Raw genomic sequence first — 18,644 nt, forward strand, 5'->3', positions numbered from 1 at the left:
TTTCTTGCATTGATTTCTTTATTTTTTTTTCCATCAAAAGAAATGCACAAATCCGCAAAGCTACTACATATAAATGGCCATACGATAGCAAATAAGTCATTTTTACACTTTGTACCTTGAACTTTTGCAGTTACGCTGCATTCAGCAAATAAAAACCTGTCAAATCAAACAAATGCTGTTGAAAAAGGAGAAAGTTCAGCCACAAACTATGCATCTGGACAGCTACTCGTTCCTGCTCCAGGGGAATTACTGTACTTACAATAAAGAAACAAAGGTTTTGCATAGCTTCATTGTAATGTAGATACAGTACTGTAAGGCACTTCATGATAAAATTAGGCATATTTTTAATCCTACATATTAAACCTTTTGGCCACTTCATTCTAAAACTGTATCTCAATATGCAAGTTTACAACATCTTAAAAAAAAAAAATATTCTCACGTCACACCTTTTTTTGCACAATCTACTGAACATTTATTTTGGCATTAAGTCTCAAGTTCAACATTCTCGAAATACTGAAGCGTCGTTCTTGTGCATAATACGACTGACGCACTGTCCCGTAACCCCACGCAACCCGGTGTTTCTCAAAAAGACCCCCCTCCCCGCCCCCAAAACACCCCATTGTGCAACGACTCGGGGGTTATGCAGCGTAAAAGGCAACGCGCTGTCCGAGACGAGCCCCGAAAAACCAAAGAAACGAAACGTCCGGGGGAGTCACGCGTCGTATCCTCGCAGGCCGCCTCTGACTTCTCCCTCTTTTTAGCCTCAAAAAAGTCGTTTGGTCTCTCCTCCCGGGCCGCCCCGAGGCGTCGGAGGGGCGGGCCGCGTGGTGTCGTGCTCCAGCGGCCGGGCGTCCACGTGTTCCAGCAGCCCCGCTTAGGACAGAGGCGAAGGGGGGGGGACGGGGACGGGGACGGGGCCGCTCTATCCAAGCTGGTCTTCGTACTGTTTGCGGAAGCAATCTCCGGCCGGGAAGAAATCCCAGCAGCGCTCCTGGTACATCTTCCACACGTAGGACTCCTGGGGGACGACACCCACGCATCAGAATTACAACCCGAGCAATAAACCCTTTGGAAATGACAATTACATCATTCCAAAAATGGTTTCTATGTTATTCTTATTGAAAGGTTGTTAGTGACGACTCATGCTGTACCTGGCCTGTGTGCTCTGTCTCGTCCTTGTTGATGAGGTACATCAGGAAAAACCTTTAGAGAAAGTCAGGCCGATCAGACAAAACAGAAATGTCACACCAAAAAAAAGCACGACAAGCTGTCACATTCTCCTGAAATGTCCGAGAGGAGGAAAAGAAAAGCCGGTGATTTCTCCGACAAGGCAATTAAAACAAAATGTCGCATTCCGAGCGACCGTTTGTGACTCAGTCGTCAAACATAAAGGAACGTCGTAGAATCACCCGCAGCGCTAACATGCTAACGCCGTCAATCACCTGGTTACGGACGATTGTGACGGTTTCCCGGGGTACTTACAGGTAGTTGGCCAAGTTGTGCTCTTGTAAGGTGTGAGTCTCAAAGCCGTGAGGCGTTGTGTCAAAGTAATCGTTGCCGATCCCACAGATGAAACACTTGGTCTGAGGACAGAAAATGAGAAATGAGAAATGAAAAAGGAGCAACCTCTCTCTAATCACCTGATCCCCCCCCCGGGAAACTCCGGGTGAGGATTAACTCAACTCTCACCTCCATGTCCTCTTTGACCTGTTCCTGCTGGTCCCTCAGCTCACCGAAGGCGTCGATGATCAAACCTGCAGCCACGAGAGGTTTGCTCGTGAGCACATCGTAGTTACTGTCGCTGGGAAACCCCTCAATGTGACCCCCTTCCCCCCCCCCGCTGACGCTATGGACCCCCGGCTGTGACGAGTATCGCGTTTGCACCACGGGCAGCTTACCCTGGATGATGGCCAGGAGGATGACGATGACAAAGAAGAAGAAGGTGATGTCGAAGAGGATGCGGTAGAGCTCGTAGGGGTCGCCGGCCGGGTCCTCGATCTCGTCCCCGATGCCCCCTCCCGCTCTGACCCCCACGTACATGTGGAACAGATAACACTGTGAAAACACACACGGGGGGAGGGGGTGGGGGGTGAGCACAGCACGTCTTTGAACCAGAGCGTCGGCATCTCAGGGCGTCTCTTCGATGAAAAAGCACGCGCGATCGATCCTCACGGTCATCATGTCGTCGCACTTCATGTCCGGCTCGTCCTCGTCCTCGCTCTTGTTGTAGAACTTCCTGAAGAAGTTGAAGGCCACCACAGTGTAGAGATAGACCACGACCGCCAGCAGGCCCACCGTCAACACCAGCTGTGGGAAAAGGCAGACGGCGTTTCTTCCTGTCTACTTATGTACTGTATAAACACACTAAACAAAGACGGCTCTGCGAGGAGGCGACGAGCGTAGAAACCAATAAGACCCACGTGGGTTTTATATTTCTATAAATAAATGTTTGTATGCGATGTAAAAGCTCCCCGCGGCGCGATTGGCGCCCGCGCGGATCGATCCGGGAGCTTTTCCGCCTTTTCGGCGATCGAGGTGACATTCAATTTTGATTTGTGCCTCTCGGCAGTTGACATGAGAGACTCTGCTGCAGGAAGAACTGTCAGTCAGCGCCGGCGGTGTGCCTGTTGAAATGTCAACCAACACCCAGCGCATCGTAATTCACATTCACTGTGCTGATCCTGACGGCCTCCACTGCGTCGCTCCCTTAAGCCTCATTTCTCTCATTAATTTTTCGTGGAGAGGCGGAATATTTAGACGTAGGGACACTCAAATGTGGCGTTACAACCAAATTTGACACTAATATTACTCCAAACGCCATCAGAAATAAATGTGGCTCGCGGTTGAACATAAACGAATGTTTAAACGGGAGCAGATCCGAACCCGACAAATGTCTCTGCAGCGACCCCTGCTGCTCGCAGGGGAGACCTGCATCCTCCTCGTCCTCACCTGCTTGCCGTTGTGCGTGACGGACGAGAGGATGGTGCGTAGGGTCTTGAAGCCCATGGCGATGTCCAGCAGGTGGGCAGCGAAGAAGAAGTTGTTGTAGTGGCCGAGGATGGACATGGTGGTGTACCACACCAGGTACAGGAAGGACTGGCGGAGACACAGACACAAAAGGGACGCGTTTGTCACAATGAATCCGTCCATGGCGCCAAATCACCCACACCCGGTGTGTTCCAACTCACGTTGTCGGTAAACACCACCCCCAGTTTCCACACGTGGTACTTTGTGTCAATGGAGCTCAACCTGGCCAAAGATAATAAAAGGTTGATGTGAGGCGGTCGTGTTTTTTTTATTGAATGAAATCTGCTCCAATCGCTCACCATGACACCAGGGAGGCCTCTTTGACGACAGTTTCCTCCGTAGGGTTGAAATCCAGCGCACTCTTATCCATCCCCAGCAGCTCTGCTATCCTCTCGGCGCCGTACAGGTCTCCGTACTTTTTGATTACCTATGAAACAGCGGCACAGCGGACCCGAACGTACGACAAGTGAGGATCACCAGGCGGGTCTGTTTGCGCGCGTTGCTTGCGGAACGGATTACACAGAGAAACAAGCGTACCTTGCGTTTGACAAATTTATCCCAGTAGTTGTTGGGGAATGAACTGGCGGAAACAAACAAAAACAAAAAGCCGCATTTTTTTTTTTTCTCCCCTTTGTTTGTGAGAGATAACGACTGAGCAGAACAGGCGGTGCGGTTGTCTCACGGCGTGTTGATGACGAGCCGGTCCCACTGTCCTTTGATGTCGTCGTCCGACGGCTGTTCTGTGATGTAAAGGCCGGCAAACTCCAACTTCCTCGCGATCTCCTTCTCCCGTTTGAACACCACCAGGGGCACCTGGAGCGGGGAATGCAATGGAAGGAACACGCAGTCACATACGAGGAAGGCAGTGTTTGATTTTAACGTCCAACACCGACGGGACGGGCGTCACTGATCACAGTGATCACAGCATCCTAAATGCTTAAACGGAGAAATAAAACGTACAATGTTTATGCGCAGAAATGCTAAATTAAATCATTTCTGGCGATTTGTATTTCAAATAAAATACTAAATAAAACCGGGGTGTATTTTCCTTGTCAGCTGGGCGTCAATGTACCTTGAGGCAGTAGTATCCCACCACACACAGGAAAGAAATGATAGTGTGCAGGATGGCCAGGCAGCGGAGCGTTGGCGCCATGTAACCTGTGCTCTCCTGCAGGACGAAGTACTCGAGTGCACCCTCGTCTTCCTCCTCCTCCCCCCCGGCTCGGCCCGGCCCGTTCCAGGGGTCTTCATCGTCCGAGTAATCGCCGGTCACCTGAGAGACGATGACGCGTTTAAAAGCTATTCACCAAAGCGCATTCGATCCCGATCTTCTGTACAACGATGTGTGCTTCAGTAGATCTTCGGCTCGAGCTTACTTTGTAGAAGAGCAGAATGAAGTTGATAGCGAAGGCGACAAAAAGTGCCAGGAAGCGGAGGTTGTAGAAGTTTCTGGCCAGGTAATTCTGTGAGAATAATCATTTCTAAATTGAATAGCGTCCATGCAACAAGAGGATTTTTACTTCCTTAACATGCATAGTTTTGTTCTAATTTTGCAGTGAGAGGAAATATCTGACCAGCATCTTGGTTTGGTAGATCTCCAAGCCGGCAAAGAAGCTCGCCATGAAGACCTCAGGTAGTTCTTTCTTCTGTCCGAGCCTCTTCTTTGGGACTTTTTTCTCAACCGGAGGCGGAGGCGGGGCTTCGTCTTTGGCCTTGTCATGGTCTTTCTTCTCGCCATCCTCTGAACTACAACAGTAATTTAGCCATTAATGGCAGACAGAAACACGCATGTATCTGACATGTATGAAAAAGAAACCGTAGCAAACAGCAACATATTAACATTTACTACTATTAGAACATATGCATATTAAAACAGAATTTATTTTTATTAGAATTAGAATATTTTAAGATCCAATAATCCCACAAAAGATGTCTCAATTGATCCGGAGAGGAAGAACATTGAACAAATTAAGAACACTCACTCTCCTTTCTCTGAATCCGATTTGTGATCTCCGTTTCCCGCCGTGTTCTTCGCAGCCAACTGCAACAAACACAGTTTTGAACATTAATCACGTAAAAATTTCCCGCAAAATGTCAGTCGACGATCAATGAGTAAATAATTAGGACCAGGAGGACCCTCATTTAACTGGCGTTAACACGAGTACCCACCTGCGCCTTCTTCTGCTTGACGGCGCTAGCGATGGACGGAGCGTCCCCCACCACCACCTCGGACACGTCGCCCAACCCCGGCTCCGCCCCGTGCTTCCCCTCCTTCTTGGGCTGTATGTTCAGCAGCTCGGCCATCAGGTCGGCCTCCCCCGCTTCCCCCTGGGCCATCTGAGCCATCTCCGCCAACGCCGACGCCTCGCTCGCCTCCATCTTCTCCATCTCCAGCGCGTCTCCGTGGATACCGAACTGGGTGGGGTCCGGCATGTTCCCCAAAATGTCCGTGACCTTCATGTTCTTGGCCCCTTCGACCAGGCCGCCCCCGAACATGGTGGTCCACAAGATGTGGAAGAAACCCCAAACCAGGCTGTAGACAAAGTGGAGGAGGCCCGTGATGATCACCCAGAAGAAAGAGAAGAAGCCCCTCACCATCTCCCTCACGCTCATCTTCCTGAACCTTCTGTACTGCCGCCTCATGCTCTTCAGAGTGAGCAGCTGGCGGAAGTGGCACAGGCTCTTTTTCAGCGAGATGCAGGCGACCGTAAAAGCCGAGGACGACTCAAACATCCCGATCTCCTCCTGGTCCTCCTCTTCCTCCTCCTCCTGGTTTTCCACCACGCCCTGCTTGTCCTCTTCGTCCTCCTCCGGGCGCTCCACCGGGTCCGGCTCCGAGATCTGGGAAGCCAGCTGCATCTCGAAGATCGTGTCCTCGCAGAAGTTGACAAACAGTTCCATCTTCTCGCTCTCGCCGCCTTCGTTGACGACGTCGAAGATGAACTGCCGCTTGGACTCTTTCACCTGCGGCTTTTCCCACTGGGTGCGACTGGACTCGCTGATCTCGAAGTAGACCCTCTCGATGCGCTTTGCTCCGCCCATGATCTCGATGCGGCCCAGGTAAGGCTCGAAGTAGCTGAGGACGCTCTCGGCCAGGTCGAGGAAGGTCGCGAGGCGAGCGTCGTGGGGCATGTGCTCGGAGAGGTTGGTCAGCAGCACGGCCACGTTGAAGCCGATGTCCTTGGCCGGCTCGTGGAACCGCTCCACAAACTGCTCGTAGTTGAACATGTCGTTCTCGTCGGCCTCCGCGCACGAGAGGAGAAACTCGATCTCGGATTGGGAGTACTGTTTCTGGTTCTCCATGGACTTTTGGAAATCTTTCTTGGAGATGACCCCTTTGCTTTCCGGGTCGTACTCCTTGAAGCTGTCCGAGGTGGTCAAGTCCTTTAACTTGAGGAACATGTCGAAGAACTTAAGGATCATCTCCACGTTGCTGGAGGATTCCACCAAGGTGTCCACCATTTGTTTGCCAATGGTGCCATTGACAACATTACCTGTGAATTTAATGGGAGATAGAGACCTGAGCAAAGTTGGCGGGTGCACACAATGACAAGCCGCCATGATCCATGCAGATTATGCTAAACTGCTTTGGTAAATATTTGATTACGGTCCACACAAACAAAGCTGTTTGAGGAAAGTCATATAAGAGACAATATCCTTGCAAACTAGTGCCATGTGCTCATGTGGTGACTCGTCAAAAAGCAAACCTTCGAGGAGTGAGAGCATCATGACGATCATGTCCTTCTGCAGGTCCAGCAGCTCCTTCAGTAATTCAATCTGGCTGGAGTCCTGTGAGGAGAAGGCAAAGGAAAGTGTTCACCAAACAGAACACCGAGACAACGGCCACCCTGAACGACCCAGACTGCCTCAGGGTTATGGGGGACCCACAGTGGCCCTGCTGGGGCCCAGGAGGCCTTCTGGGCAACATCCATCCATCAGCACCAAGGTTAATATTATTCTACTGTCTAAGAGCAGATGGCTCGGCCACTCTGACTCATTTAGGGTCTCAATGGAGCCGCTATTCAGCGTGCCATAAATCAGAGTTGTACTTTGATGCGCTAAATTCAAACCCCTCCACCTGTGCTCCCCCTCATACTGGGTTCCATCCTCTCCCTGGTTTATTGGGCATGGGGGAAGTGTAGGTGATGGAGCCATACATCACACACCTCAGTGAGATGACACACGTAATTGTAATGCAGTAGCCCGAGGTTATCACTGAGTCTGCAGAGACCTCTAGTGGCTGCACATATCGCAAAGGAGCCTCTGGCTGACAAAGACGCACAGCATTGGTGGATGAAATATTCAGATTTTAACTCCGGTAGCAATACCTCAATTTAAAAGTACTCAATTCCTGCATTGAACACTATTTAACTCACAAAAATAGTAGTGAAATGATTTCTAACACATAATTGTGCAAATTAAATGTTTTCTTATTGTTCATGTATTAAAAAATTCCATCTTTGGAAGACAATTGATTAATAAACATACCGCATATAGCTTAAACACCTCCCCGATATTACATTTCTGCTTGTGAATTATATGCAAACCTTTTTGATTTGATTCAGTTCTCTCTGCAATTCCCTTGTTTCACTTGTTTGATGAAACTTCACGGACAAATATATTATCTTTTTCAGAAATAATATCAAGCAGTTGATTTAGCGCCGCTAATATTGCCCTTTTATTCAACTCCTGAGTAGTCTAACATATAAAACAGCATTGTATCTTATAAAATGATAATGTTTTGTACGTAAAATCTTAAATTTGCAATTATACTAATAACTGGCCAAGCACGTGAAGTGGATTAACTATGAAAAACATGGCAGCGCCGCCACTTTACGGGAGAAGTGAGACACGAACCTGTGATAACTTCATCTGCATGTTGGCAAAGACATGCAAGAAGCCCACCACTGCATCCCACAGCCTGCTGTGAGCCAGACTCTGCTGGTTCCCGATGCACGGACCCTGGAGAGCACAGCGGACAACACAGCGGGTACAGAGAGAGCCAGAGATGATCGCTCACCGCCAGCGCGGCGCATCGCGTGGCCATACGGTACCTGTATGTACTCCGTTAGAGAGTTGAAGACCTGCTTGGCCACTGCCAGAGCTTTGGAGAAGTTCCTTTGACCTGCCTCGTCTATGATGTCCTTACCAGAGTAGTACCAGTAGAAATCACTTATGGATTCCTAGAGGGAGGAAGAACACGGTAAAGAACGGTAATCCACCCGTGCTGTTGTTTGCACGCTGTGACCCTGTACCTGAAGTCTAAGTAGGTAGTCGACAGTACTGATGATGATGTTGACTGTGGTTGTGTTCCCTGTCTGGGTCCTCAGGAAGTTCTGAAAGTCTAATAAAATAAGATGAGACAATTGCGGTTGAGTGCTGGAGTGCAGTTGTCTGGTGACATGCCGTCCTTTTACGAGTCGACCCACCGTTGTTGTGGCCCTCGCAGAGAAGTTGCAGAAACCTGAAGAGATCCTTTGTGAACTCGTCGTTCTGCAGAACCTTGGAGCCTGAGGACGAGGAAGGAGATCAGGTGCCTCGTTCAGAGATTAGGAGGTCCGAGACCCATCATGTTATTGCCGGTGCAGGCAGAAGGGCTTGCATAGCGTTTACTCACTTAGAAAGCTGCTACCTAATTATGTGCATTATGTTTGAGGTTCAGACAAGGTATAGTGCATCATTTGACAAATTACCACAAGGCTTAGAGCAGGAATAAAACTGGGCTTTGTTGTTTAGTTACAAACAAAGCTCTGGGAGGTTTATTTCTTATTGCACGCTGGTTGGTGTGATTAGAATTACCAAAAGGAAAGAAAAGGCCCCACACAGATGACAAGCATCGACTTCTTGCAGGAGAAGAAGCGGAGAGATTCGAATCAGTTCTGGGCGCCCGACTGACAATCTATCCGAATGTCACAGAAGCATGCATGCGTTCCTCCGGCCCGGCGCACAAGAGGGAAAAGTGGCCGTGATGCATTCAGGACGAGCGGGAGGGAGGAATGAGGACAGAGGGGGGTTCGGAGGGGACAGAGGGCGAGGGCAGTGGAACGGAGGGCAATCAAGGTGTCAGCATTGCATAAAATGAGTAGAATCTAAACCGTGTATTTACCCCGCTCGCTCACGTTGACTGCGACCGATGAGATTAAAAACATGATCAGGGGAAAACAAACAAACAAAACAGAAGCAGACATAAGCAAAGGAGAAGACATAGATATTCAATCAGAACAAGTAGGAACAGGAGACTGTGATATAGATATATAGATATAGATACTCACATTGATTGGAGACATTGACATGCGGTTACAATTAAACAAAGTCTTAAGGTATGTTTGGACTAGAGGTCAGAAAGACTTAAGTTCCCATCACTTATGCCTGAGCTCATGAGGTGAAGATGAGCTGGAATATGGATGAGAATACGGTGCGCAACCCGTCAGACTGAATTGTTTATGTGGATATACTTGTGACTGAGTGCTTTTGAGGCCCAGACAGGACGCACACTTTAGCACGGGTTCACCTGCATGACGATGACATACGGCGTGACGCGCGGGTGAAACATGTGACACAGAGACGGCGCGGCGGAAGTGAAGAGCCGCTGAGCTCCGTCACTGGTGTTGTAGTAGATTGCAAAGCCGAGTAAGAGGATATGAGCCAGAACGACACAATACAGATAATAATACTAGCGCTTTTGGCCTCGGCCACGTCCGTAACACCGAAAAGTTCTGTTTCTGTTTCCTTTGAAAAGATCTCAATCCGAGAGACGTTTCTCCTCGTCTCGTCTCCTCACTTACTTGATCCTTCTTCCGTCACCATCCCCAGACCTTCGGCTTTATTTTGCCTTTCAAATGCATTTAAGTCCAGGACGCTGGAAGACATTAAGTACGAAACCTCACTCATGACACATTTAATTTCTAAAATCTGTATTTCTGTGACTTTTAAAGTGATACTCTGTGAAGTTAGTAAATGTATAATGAACAGTTGAAAACAAGTTGGGCCTTAAACCGTCATGTCTTACACCTCCAGCTCATTAACAACGAGCTCAGTAAGACCAGATGACTGAGCCTCATTTCTCAACGACAAAAAGGAAAACTGGTTGTTTTGCGTGTGAGATATTTGGCTGTGGATTCGTTACCTGCAGGACATCATCAGTCCAGACAAACTTTTGAAAAAGCCCACATCCCTTTTTTCCTTCAGGTAGTCCAACATTTTCTGCATCAAGAGCAAAAGCACAGAAGGAATCTCATTTTCATTCAAATTCTGTTCATTTAATGCAACATTTCTGGTCAATATCCCCGGAGGAGGAGGAGGAGGAGGAGTACCTGCTGCACCAGTATGTTCCCCCCGTTCAGGACGGAGATGCCCAGCTTGAGGGTGAAAGTCACCATGGCGCCGAGCCGACCTGATGACCACAAATCACAAGTCGTGGGGCGGCAACACCAGAGGGGGCAGTTCCAAGGAGGAGAGAGAGTCTGGTCCCACCTTTGCTGGCGCTGATCATCTGAAGCACCATCTCTGCAGCTCCTCGGTCATGCAGCCTGGCTTGCTGGTACAGCATCTTCTGCTTCTCCATTTCCTTTTCCTGTGGGACGCAACGCAGTAAGCACCACTCGGGTTAACGGTGTAGAAGTGAAGACGAAAAACCGAACAGTGTGAAGTGGGAAATCGATAGCACCTCAAATGTTTTATCTTTTTCCTCCTCTTCTTCTTCTTCACCCTCATCGCAACTCTGAAAGAGAAAGATCTCAAATCTCAAACCTGCGGCAGTTTGCTGAACAGCAGTCAGTCGTTCAGGAAAAGTGATGAGAACCAAGTACCTTTGCCATCATATCTGCATATGCAATATACAGGGGATCCTCTTCCAGAGAACTAACAAACAAAGGAGGATAAATATCTTGTGGTTAAAACTTTGTAACAAGCAGTTGCATCTCGTCAAACCATAAAACAAAGGAATCTCTTTACCGAAAGACAGATTATTATTCGGTAAACTATTATAATTGAATCGCTTTATATTTTGAAACAAATCTTAATCTGCAATTTTACCAGCAAGCTTCAAATTCGAAAGGAAAAGCAGATGTGGAAGTGCCTTAAAGTTGCATTCTTTGAAATGACCAGCAGGAGGTTCCTCCTCTTGTGGAAGGAAGTGAGTTTATTTGTATAGACGTATGAACCTCATTTACCTCAGTGAACCTGGTTAACATGAGCGAATGCCTTGATATGTGGTTGCTCTACTTTACCTGCACTCGGTGAGAGCGTTGTGGCTGAAATGCAGAATGAGCTGGTGAAGAGGGTCTGGCTGCTTCCTGACCTCTTCCTCTTCCTCTTCCTCCACTTTGGGCTGCGTTTTCTGGAATAAGCCATGTGCGTAAATGCCGGAGCACAGGCACATAGTCTCAATGTCGGACTGCATGAGCTCCAAATGCGTTGTGTCAGCAGGAGTTACCACCGATACTTAACTACACACCACCTCCTTGTAGAGAATCAGGCATCAAGACCGATGGCATGCGGACAACAAACCAGAAGCATGCAGACGCCCGCAGACACACAAACACAGCAGCAGTTAAAAAGATGAAAAAAAATGGAGTTAAGCGTGACTTTCCATGAGGCCAGTTTGCACTTTCATAAACTTCTGCATCATCTAATACATCCGAGTAGAGATGGATCGTGGTAGCAGACAGATAAGAACATTGTTTCTCTTCATTTGCTGTTAACGTTTGTGCTGGATCATAAAGTTCTTGCATTTCGTGCAATGTGGAAAATAAAAATAATGTATTATTTTCCAATGATGAAATGACAAATCTAAAATTGGCACGGTGGGGTAACGTTGCATACCAGCGTGCTTTCATTATTCTCTCTTATTCCAGAAAATACATTTCATTAAACTCTTCCATGAAGCCATTAAGCATTTAAATCAATCGCTGCATATCGCTCTGTGGGTTATTACGAGCCACAAAGTGCAGAAACATTCCAGCCACGTTTGTAAAGTTGCATGATGTTTTGTTTTTTGACAGAAAGAAAGAGAAACCACAACTTTCCTTCGCTAAGTCGAAGCACCGAGGCGGCATGCCCTCTTACCGACAATGGGCGGGACAAGGCGGTCGACAGTACGCCAGCTGGCTCTGACATCAGCGGTGATGTCATGCTTGCCGAAAATAGGGGGGTCTGGTTGAAAAACAAGTATGGATGACTGAGCGGGATCCAGGGGAGGGGGGGGGGGGGGGTTGTGGTGGATTTGGCGCACTTGGAGGATGACACAGGTAAAAGGGAAGGTGGGCGCTCAGCCGCTCCGCAGAACAAATGGGTATCAACAAGACGCCACCGGGGGGGAGGGGTAAGGAAGGGGGGCACGAGTACTTACGGCGAGATCCTGCACTAGCTTCTCCTCAAAAGAGTACTCCTCTGTTTCTATCCATATTCTCTGATAGGCCAGGAGGAAGAGGTTAATAGAGCGATGCCTGAGGAAAGGCGAGAGGCGATTAGGCCGGTTAGACAGTAGAGCAGACGCTTTGGGAGATGTTAATACTGGTTAGTTCACTGGTCACCTCGGAGGACAAAGTCACATATATCACATTCATGCTCTCAGACAGACTATTGACGTGGTCTCAGTTGTGAATAACTGTAATTTTTGCCTAATGCATGAATTGATTAAGTACCCGTATACCTGCACATCTGCAGATAGTAATAGTTTGACATCTGAGGGTTGGGTGTAGGCTCATAATACGTGCATATATATTCAGGTTCTCCTCCAACTCTTGGCAGGTATATATACGCACTCCAAATGACTCCCCGAAATGTCAAAATATTCCTTGCATGACTGTACGTACACGTGGAAGCACACTGTGACACTGTGTGTGTGTGTGTGTGCGACTGTCACACTCTGTGTTCTCGTGCTTTATCTCCAGCCAAACATGCCGGTGGGCTTTCAGGAGGTAATTATTATTTTGGTGCCGGAGGGGAGGAGGTACAATAGAGTGCGACAGTGACGGGAGGACAACGGCCGAGACAGAGACGCAGAAAGAGAAAAGACGACGTCCGAATACGCCAAACTTCACGTGCGTCCATCAACCCCCCCCCCCGACAAAAACAACGGTTCCCGCGTGGTTGATACTCCCTCTACTAATTATTACCTACGCCGGGTCGTATTTCACTGTCGATTGGCTCTGAATAAATGAGTCATGCTGTCGGGCGGTTCGGGCCGCGTCGTCTCGGCACATATTGAAGACGCCCACCGCCGGGTTGTGCCTCATAATTGTTTCCCCCCCCCTGCTGCAGCTCTCCGTCTGACTTCCCGTGATTGAGTTACAGAGCAGCAGGGCATGAAATTGCCAGTGTCCCTTTTTATTTTTTTTGTATTCCTCCATAACAGCTGCGGGCTAGACATTTGTCCTCCAAGCGGAGGGAGGGAGCTCGGGAATTAATGCAAGGTCAGAACCCGAGAAGAGAAGAGAAATACGAGGCGCGGGAGAAGAACAAAGCGCGGCGGTATTTGTAGTATCGCTGCACAATCTCCCGTCTGCTAACGCGGCGTGTGTCGTGTTGCAAACATCCAGATGTGGAGGCGTGATGCGGCCGTACCGGGGCAGGTTGTAAAGCGGCGCCATGCGGAAGCAGGCGACGACCGCTCGCTTCCTCTGCTTGGACAGCAGCTTCTGCCACACGCATTTCTTGGATCTCAGCGGCTGCTCCACCTAATGCAAGCAGAACAAGTCCGTGTCAAACGTCGCTCATCTTTTCGGCAACCCATTTAAAATGACATTGGCGGTAGAATCGTCGACCCTCGCGTTTAATGAAACAATCACCACCCCAGAGTGTCATTTGCGGCTCTATATGCTCGACGTGATTAAGTCTCCACCTGCTCCAGGTTGAAGACAGCGGCGGAGATCCTCTGGATACGGTCCACCACCCTCTCAGGGTCCGGAGGCCCCTCGCTTATCGTCGCTATGTCCTTGTACAGGTTTAGCTGCCACCTGACGGCCGGGTCCTCTGACTGAGGGCCGGATACGAAAAAAAACAAAAAACAGACAAGTCATTGCAACGTAATGAGCACTTACAATCAGGGATGCTGAGACCGTCTGCTCACCTTTACTCGCAGGTGCAGATTCTGCCGAATGTGGTCTTTGACCTCTTCGTCCGTGTCTCGCTGTCAAACAAAGAGCAGGAGCAGAAATGATCAGCTGGAGTATTGTTTCTTCACGTGATGATGGGATCTCCTCAGACCCTCTGAGGCCACGGACGTCGCCTCACCAGAAGGTAGCGAGTCTTGGCCAGAGAGATGAGCTCCTGGTCTCCCGGGGTGCACATGTTGAGGCCGATCGGCAGCATCTTCTTCAGGGCGGCAACAATGAGCGAGGTCTGGATGGAGTAGAACTCGCCGCGCCTTTTCTTGTGTTTCCTCTCCTGGTCTTGTCCTCCGGACTGAAAGAGATTAGTCAAGCTGCCGAGTTACGGCGGCTTGGTGAGCTGGTCTTTTCAGCGCTTCTCCTCGGCATTTTAACCGATGGATCAACCCCATTTCCCACAGGATGCGCTTCTTTTTTCAGACACGGCTAAATATGCGACCGGACTGGATCCGTGCCGGCGGAGCATTCAGAGGTTTCACACCTCAGCTGAAAAGCAGAACTATCACAATGATGCTGTTACCAATGAGGGAAAATTGAGCCAAATTGAAGCAGTTGGCTCTGTGAAAACAGTCATTTCCGTTAATAATACACACACACACACACACACACACACGACCATATGACACATCAACTACGACATCATATTAATAGCATGAGGTAACTGGCCAAACACACCGGGGCGCCACGATCCATCAACTGCAAACACACCAGCGGCGGGTGATCACATGACTTGCCACAGAAGGGCGGGGCTTTCGTTTCTCCTGCTGAGACGTGGTCCGCCCACAAAGCAATGAGGAATGAGCAAAGTCACCATGAAGGGTGGTCACAAATACCCAGGTGGCACACCGTATAACTACTCTACGGACTCTACTGCACAGCGGCACAAGCTATTGGCTTATCTGCTTAACGACGGCAGCGTTTAAGCCAATGAGCTGGCGGGGAAAACGGCGCATGCATTGCATCACTCTACCTTCTCCTTAAAGGACTGTTTGAGATGGAGGGAGACAGAAAGAGAAAGGCAGGTGAGAGGGCGGTTAACGGAGGCGCGGGGTCCTCGCGTGGACGTGCGCTGCGGTGAAAAGCCATTTGTTTGCCTTCCGGCAGAATAAAACCAGGCAGACGAGAAATGAAACGCTTCAACCTGACAAGGGCTGAAGGCATGATCGTTAGTTTGTGTTGTCTGCTGTAATGAGCGTGCATGCAGGAATTCACACACACACACACACACACACACACATTATAGTTTGACACTGGACTTGTTTGTCACGTGTGTGTGTGCGTGCATGTGTGTGTTCACTTGTAGTTCCTCAGAGATGGTTTGGGGCATTTTACATGTTAACGTCCACACGAAAGTGGTGACGTCAACATGTTAACGTGCATCTGGCTCATTCTATTAATCCCACTTATTTATGGAACTTTTTCAGCTTTCACACACACACACACACACACACACACACACACACACACACACACACACACACACACACACACACACTCGATGGGTCACGGTGACATTACACGCGACTGAAAGGGTTTTAATCCGCTGCCAGAGCCAGGAAATCCCGTCGCTGAGAGCCATATCGAGCCTACCTTAGACATCTTGGTTTTATTGTCCCCGGTCAAGAAGGAAAGGTTGTTTATTTCATTCTGGACCACAAAGTTCTGCTCTTCTCTCTTGAAATTCTTTAGAAAGACAAACATCAAAGAAACATCAGCGTTCTGATGAAGCAATGAACATACGTGGAGAGCAAAAACACGTACGTGTGACTTGCACCAGAGGATGAAAATCTCAGCAACCATTCTGAAGAGCTCATTGGAGTCGGCGTCTGGTTCTTTGAGCCATCTCGCCCTGAAGTCAACAGGCGACATTAATACATCCGCCGTGTCTGCTCTCCGATCGACCACCTGCGAAAAGCGGCCCCGCTTCCTGACCTGTTGTTGTCCACGTAGCGGATGAGCATGGGGTAGAAGGCGTACAGGTCCCTGCACAGCACAGCGAACTCGTCCAGTATGAGCAGCTCCGCCTCCTGGGTGTCTCCCTTGCTATCCGCCTTCAGCAGCTCCTCCTCGGACACCACCTTCACCGTCTTCTTCTTCAGCTTCTCCAGCGTGGGGAGGAAGTGGCTCTTCAGCAGGTCCGCCAGGGCCTTGCTGATGATGGGTTGCACATAGACTGAACGGTGCAGAGACACAGAAAGAGAGAGCGTCACACTACGGGCCGCTTCTGGCGAACGAGGCGATAAGAAAACCGGCGAGTGGACTCGAGCGAACTAAGAGAAGGAAAAAGCCCACCGGCGATCCTCTTCATCCACGAGGCCTCGTCGATGCCCAGGTTGCTGTTGAGGATCTTGAGGATGTTGCCGAGGATGAGGCTGAGGTTTTCCGACGTGACGGTGGTGCAGCAGACGCCGCCGCCGCCGCCGCCGCCGCCGCCGGCCGGCTGGTTCTCCGGCCCCCTCTCCCACCAGTAGGACAGGTAGTTGCACAGCATGGGCAGCACCACCTCGATGACGTGAGGCATCTCCGTGTAACGCGCCCCCGACTCGGCCATGTCGTTGATGTCCTTCATCAGGCCGTCCAGGCGCGGCATCCCGGGACACATCTCCTCCACCGAGTCCGGTATGCCTAGGACTAAAACGCCGCTGTCACATATCAGGCCGTGCTTTCGTAGAAGACAGACATTTTAAAATTACACATGACAATATTTGTTGCCTGCTGCTGAACTTTCGTTATCACAAAAGCCTCACCGGCCCGTTCTCTGGCGTTCTTGGTGCTGAAGACGGAGCAGGGGTTGTACGGGTTGAGCCGCGGCTCCAGGAAGGCCACAGGGATGGCTCCGGCCAGGGTGGCCAGACACTGGCCGAGAGCCGGCAGCTGCCTGAGGGACACAAAGCGGACGGACGAACGCTCCAAAGCTGCACTCGGGACTCGTCGTTTTTTTTTTCCCCCCCATAGAGCGTTGCAGAGGAGATACCTTTCCACGTAGATGTTTTTCCCGGTACCCAGTGCGTAGAGACTGGTCAGGATTCGATAGCAGGACACTTGCACATCATCCACTGCGATAAAGAAATAAGGTTATTGTGATAGTTCATATATTTACAGGAGCCACTTCACGGTACGCGTGTGCGAGAAAGCGGCAGATACGTTCCGTCGTCTCCCCGCCGCTGTCGGGACTCACAGAGCAGGTCGACTCCAAAGTGGTGCTGAGTGATGTGTTCGAACAGCGCCGTTAAAATGGGCAGCAGCGCCACGGTGGTGTAGTTGATGTTCTGCGACACCCCTTTCATCTGGGAGCGCGAGTGAGTGAACTTCCCCAGCTTCAGGTTCTCGAACGTCTTCTCCAGGTCCTCGGCGGCGTTCTCGAAGAACGTCCTGAGGCCCAGCCTCACCGGCTCGGAGCCGGACTTCATCACCGTCCTGTCGGGACGGGAGGGGCGAGTGAAGAGCCAGCGGGACAACGAGGAGGTGTGCAAGGACAGCGCTCGGATAAACCACCGGACGTCTACCGAGGAGGTTTTAAACACGAAATATGAGACGTGAGAGTCGACGTGTCGCTGGACAACATCATGGATTCATTTTCCAGGAATAAGTATTTAATCAGTGTGTAGTGTGTAGTATGTATACCGTGTGGACAAACAAAGAGGAAGAAGAAGCACAACGCAGTCTGTGGGCATCAGCTGTAGCTTTTCAGCACACGGAGAATAATGCACTTTGCATTCAGCCTCGTTATGTGTGAACTGCATCAACAAACAGCACGTTGTCTCTGGAGAACACTTGAAGCCTTGGGCAACATGTGAGGTATGAGCATTTTTCTTGCTTATGTAAATGCCAACGGGTGCTCTTTGTTAATGCCAGCGCCGCCCACAAGACGCCGCAGCAGTAAACTGCAGGAAAGGAAAATGTTCAGTGCAAAAATGCAGCTCGAAAAGGATCCTGCAGGGGTTGAATTCCACATCGGCGCATCGATCCGACTTCCGTTTTAGTTGACGTTTTAATTTGAAGGACAAAAACTCACCTGGTGTCCAGGGTGTGTGCCAGGATGTGCAAGCAGCTCACGATGGTGGTGGAGTCGCTCCCTGCGAGACAACGCAAGGAACGTCAATGTGTGTTTAAGGGACTGGAGTCATTGCAGCAATAGATGTCTAGTTAACTGTTACTTAAAAGGAACAATTGCCCATTTTAATATGTTTACCACAGACCTTTAGGTTGGCGGTACATTTCAAATTTAAGCGCACAGTTACCAAAGTTTACCAAACCAACTTAAAGAGTTGATCAAAACCACTTAAACTCCCCAAAAAGCCTCGATAGAACTTCAAGCACTCACTTTCACACGGACACACACGGACACACACTGCTTACCAAAGAGAGAAATCCTATGTCTGACAAGAGCTGCCAGTTTACAAAACAGGCTGCAGGTGTGATGGACAGACAAGGAAGGAAATCCGACAGTTACAACAAGTAGATTCTTAGAGAGAAGATGAGAAGATTTAAATAAGATTAAAAGAG

The 18,644-nt window shown here is 49.5% G+C and overlaps 1 protein-coding gene across 17 annotated transcripts in view; it reads right to left on the minus strand.

Annotated features, from left to right (window-relative positions):
- LOC120832509 (ryanodine receptor 3) overlaps positions 1-18,644 on the minus strand; it is a 64,571-nt gene continuing 45,927 nt past the window's right edge. For 4 of the 17 annotated variants that reach the window (XM_040198822.2, XM_078089432.1, XM_078089430.1 and 1 more), the window contains 45 exons: positions 18,498-18,547; positions 18,154-18,214; positions 17,317-17,555; positions 17,113-17,194; positions 16,886-17,016; positions 16,431-16,769; positions 16,071-16,311; positions 15,900-15,987; positions 15,729-15,821; positions 15,109-15,123; positions 14,263-14,433; positions 14,099-14,158; positions 13,871-14,005; positions 13,594-13,706; positions 12,377-12,473; positions 12,094-12,180; positions 11,256-11,365; positions 10,836-10,887; positions 10,694-10,747; positions 10,501-10,600; positions 10,341-10,420; positions 10,154-10,230; positions 9,813-9,886; positions 9,134-9,151; positions 8,457-8,537; positions 8,283-8,371; positions 8,082-8,210; positions 7,885-7,989; positions 6,735-6,816; positions 5,197-6,521; positions 5,010-5,068; positions 4,602-4,773; positions 4,404-4,490; positions 4,100-4,300; positions 3,710-3,840; positions 3,565-3,607; positions 3,327-3,454; positions 3,189-3,249; positions 2,950-3,096; positions 2,173-2,307; positions 1,899-2,055; positions 1,690-1,754; positions 1,483-1,583; positions 1,152-1,203; positions 1-1,018 (listed from right to left, as the gene is read on the minus strand). In XM_040198822.2, the coding sequence (XP_040054756.2) occupies positions 923-1,018; positions 1,152-1,203; positions 1,483-1,583; positions 1,690-1,754; positions 1,899-2,055; positions 2,173-2,307; positions 2,950-3,096; positions 3,189-3,249; positions 3,327-3,454; positions 3,565-3,607; positions 3,710-3,840; positions 4,100-4,300; positions 4,404-4,490; positions 4,602-4,773; positions 5,010-5,068; positions 5,197-6,521; positions 6,735-6,816; positions 7,885-7,989; positions 8,082-8,210; positions 8,283-8,371; positions 8,457-8,537; positions 9,134-9,151; positions 9,813-9,886; positions 10,154-10,230; positions 10,341-10,420; positions 10,501-10,600; positions 10,694-10,747; positions 10,836-10,887; positions 11,256-11,365; positions 12,094-12,180; positions 12,377-12,473; positions 13,594-13,706; positions 13,871-14,005; positions 14,099-14,158; positions 14,263-14,433; positions 15,109-15,123; positions 15,729-15,821; positions 15,900-15,987; positions 16,071-16,311; positions 16,431-16,769; positions 16,886-17,016; positions 17,113-17,194; positions 17,317-17,555; positions 18,154-18,214; positions 18,498-18,547 (6,013 nt within the window). In that variant the 3' untranslated portion in view covers positions 1-922. The remainder of the gene's footprint in view (positions 1,019-1,151; positions 1,204-1,482; positions 1,584-1,689; positions 1,755-1,898; positions 2,056-2,172; positions 2,308-2,949; positions 3,097-3,188; positions 3,250-3,326; positions 3,455-3,564; positions 3,608-3,709; positions 3,841-4,099; positions 4,301-4,403; positions 4,491-4,601; positions 4,774-5,009; positions 5,069-5,196; positions 6,522-6,734; positions 6,817-7,884; positions 7,990-8,081; positions 8,211-8,282; positions 8,372-8,456; positions 8,538-9,133; positions 9,152-9,812; positions 9,887-10,153; positions 10,231-10,340; positions 10,421-10,500; positions 10,601-10,693; positions 10,748-10,835; positions 10,888-11,255; positions 11,366-12,093; positions 12,181-12,376; positions 12,474-13,593; positions 13,707-13,870; positions 14,006-14,098; positions 14,159-14,262; positions 14,434-15,108; positions 15,124-15,728; positions 15,822-15,899; positions 15,988-16,070; positions 16,312-16,430; positions 16,770-16,885; positions 17,017-17,112; positions 17,195-17,316; positions 17,556-18,153; positions 18,215-18,497; positions 18,548-18,644) is intronic. The other 13 variants (XM_078089434.1, XM_078089431.1, XM_078089436.1 and 10 more) reach the window with 10 other exon arrangements.

This window comes from Gasterosteus aculeatus, chromosome 15 (assembly GCF_964276395.1).
Source record: "Gasterosteus aculeatus chromosome 15, fGasAcu3.hap1.1, whole genome shotgun sequence".
NCBI classification, from domain to species: Eukaryota; Metazoa; Chordata; class Actinopteri; order Perciformes; family Gasterosteidae; genus Gasterosteus; species Gasterosteus aculeatus.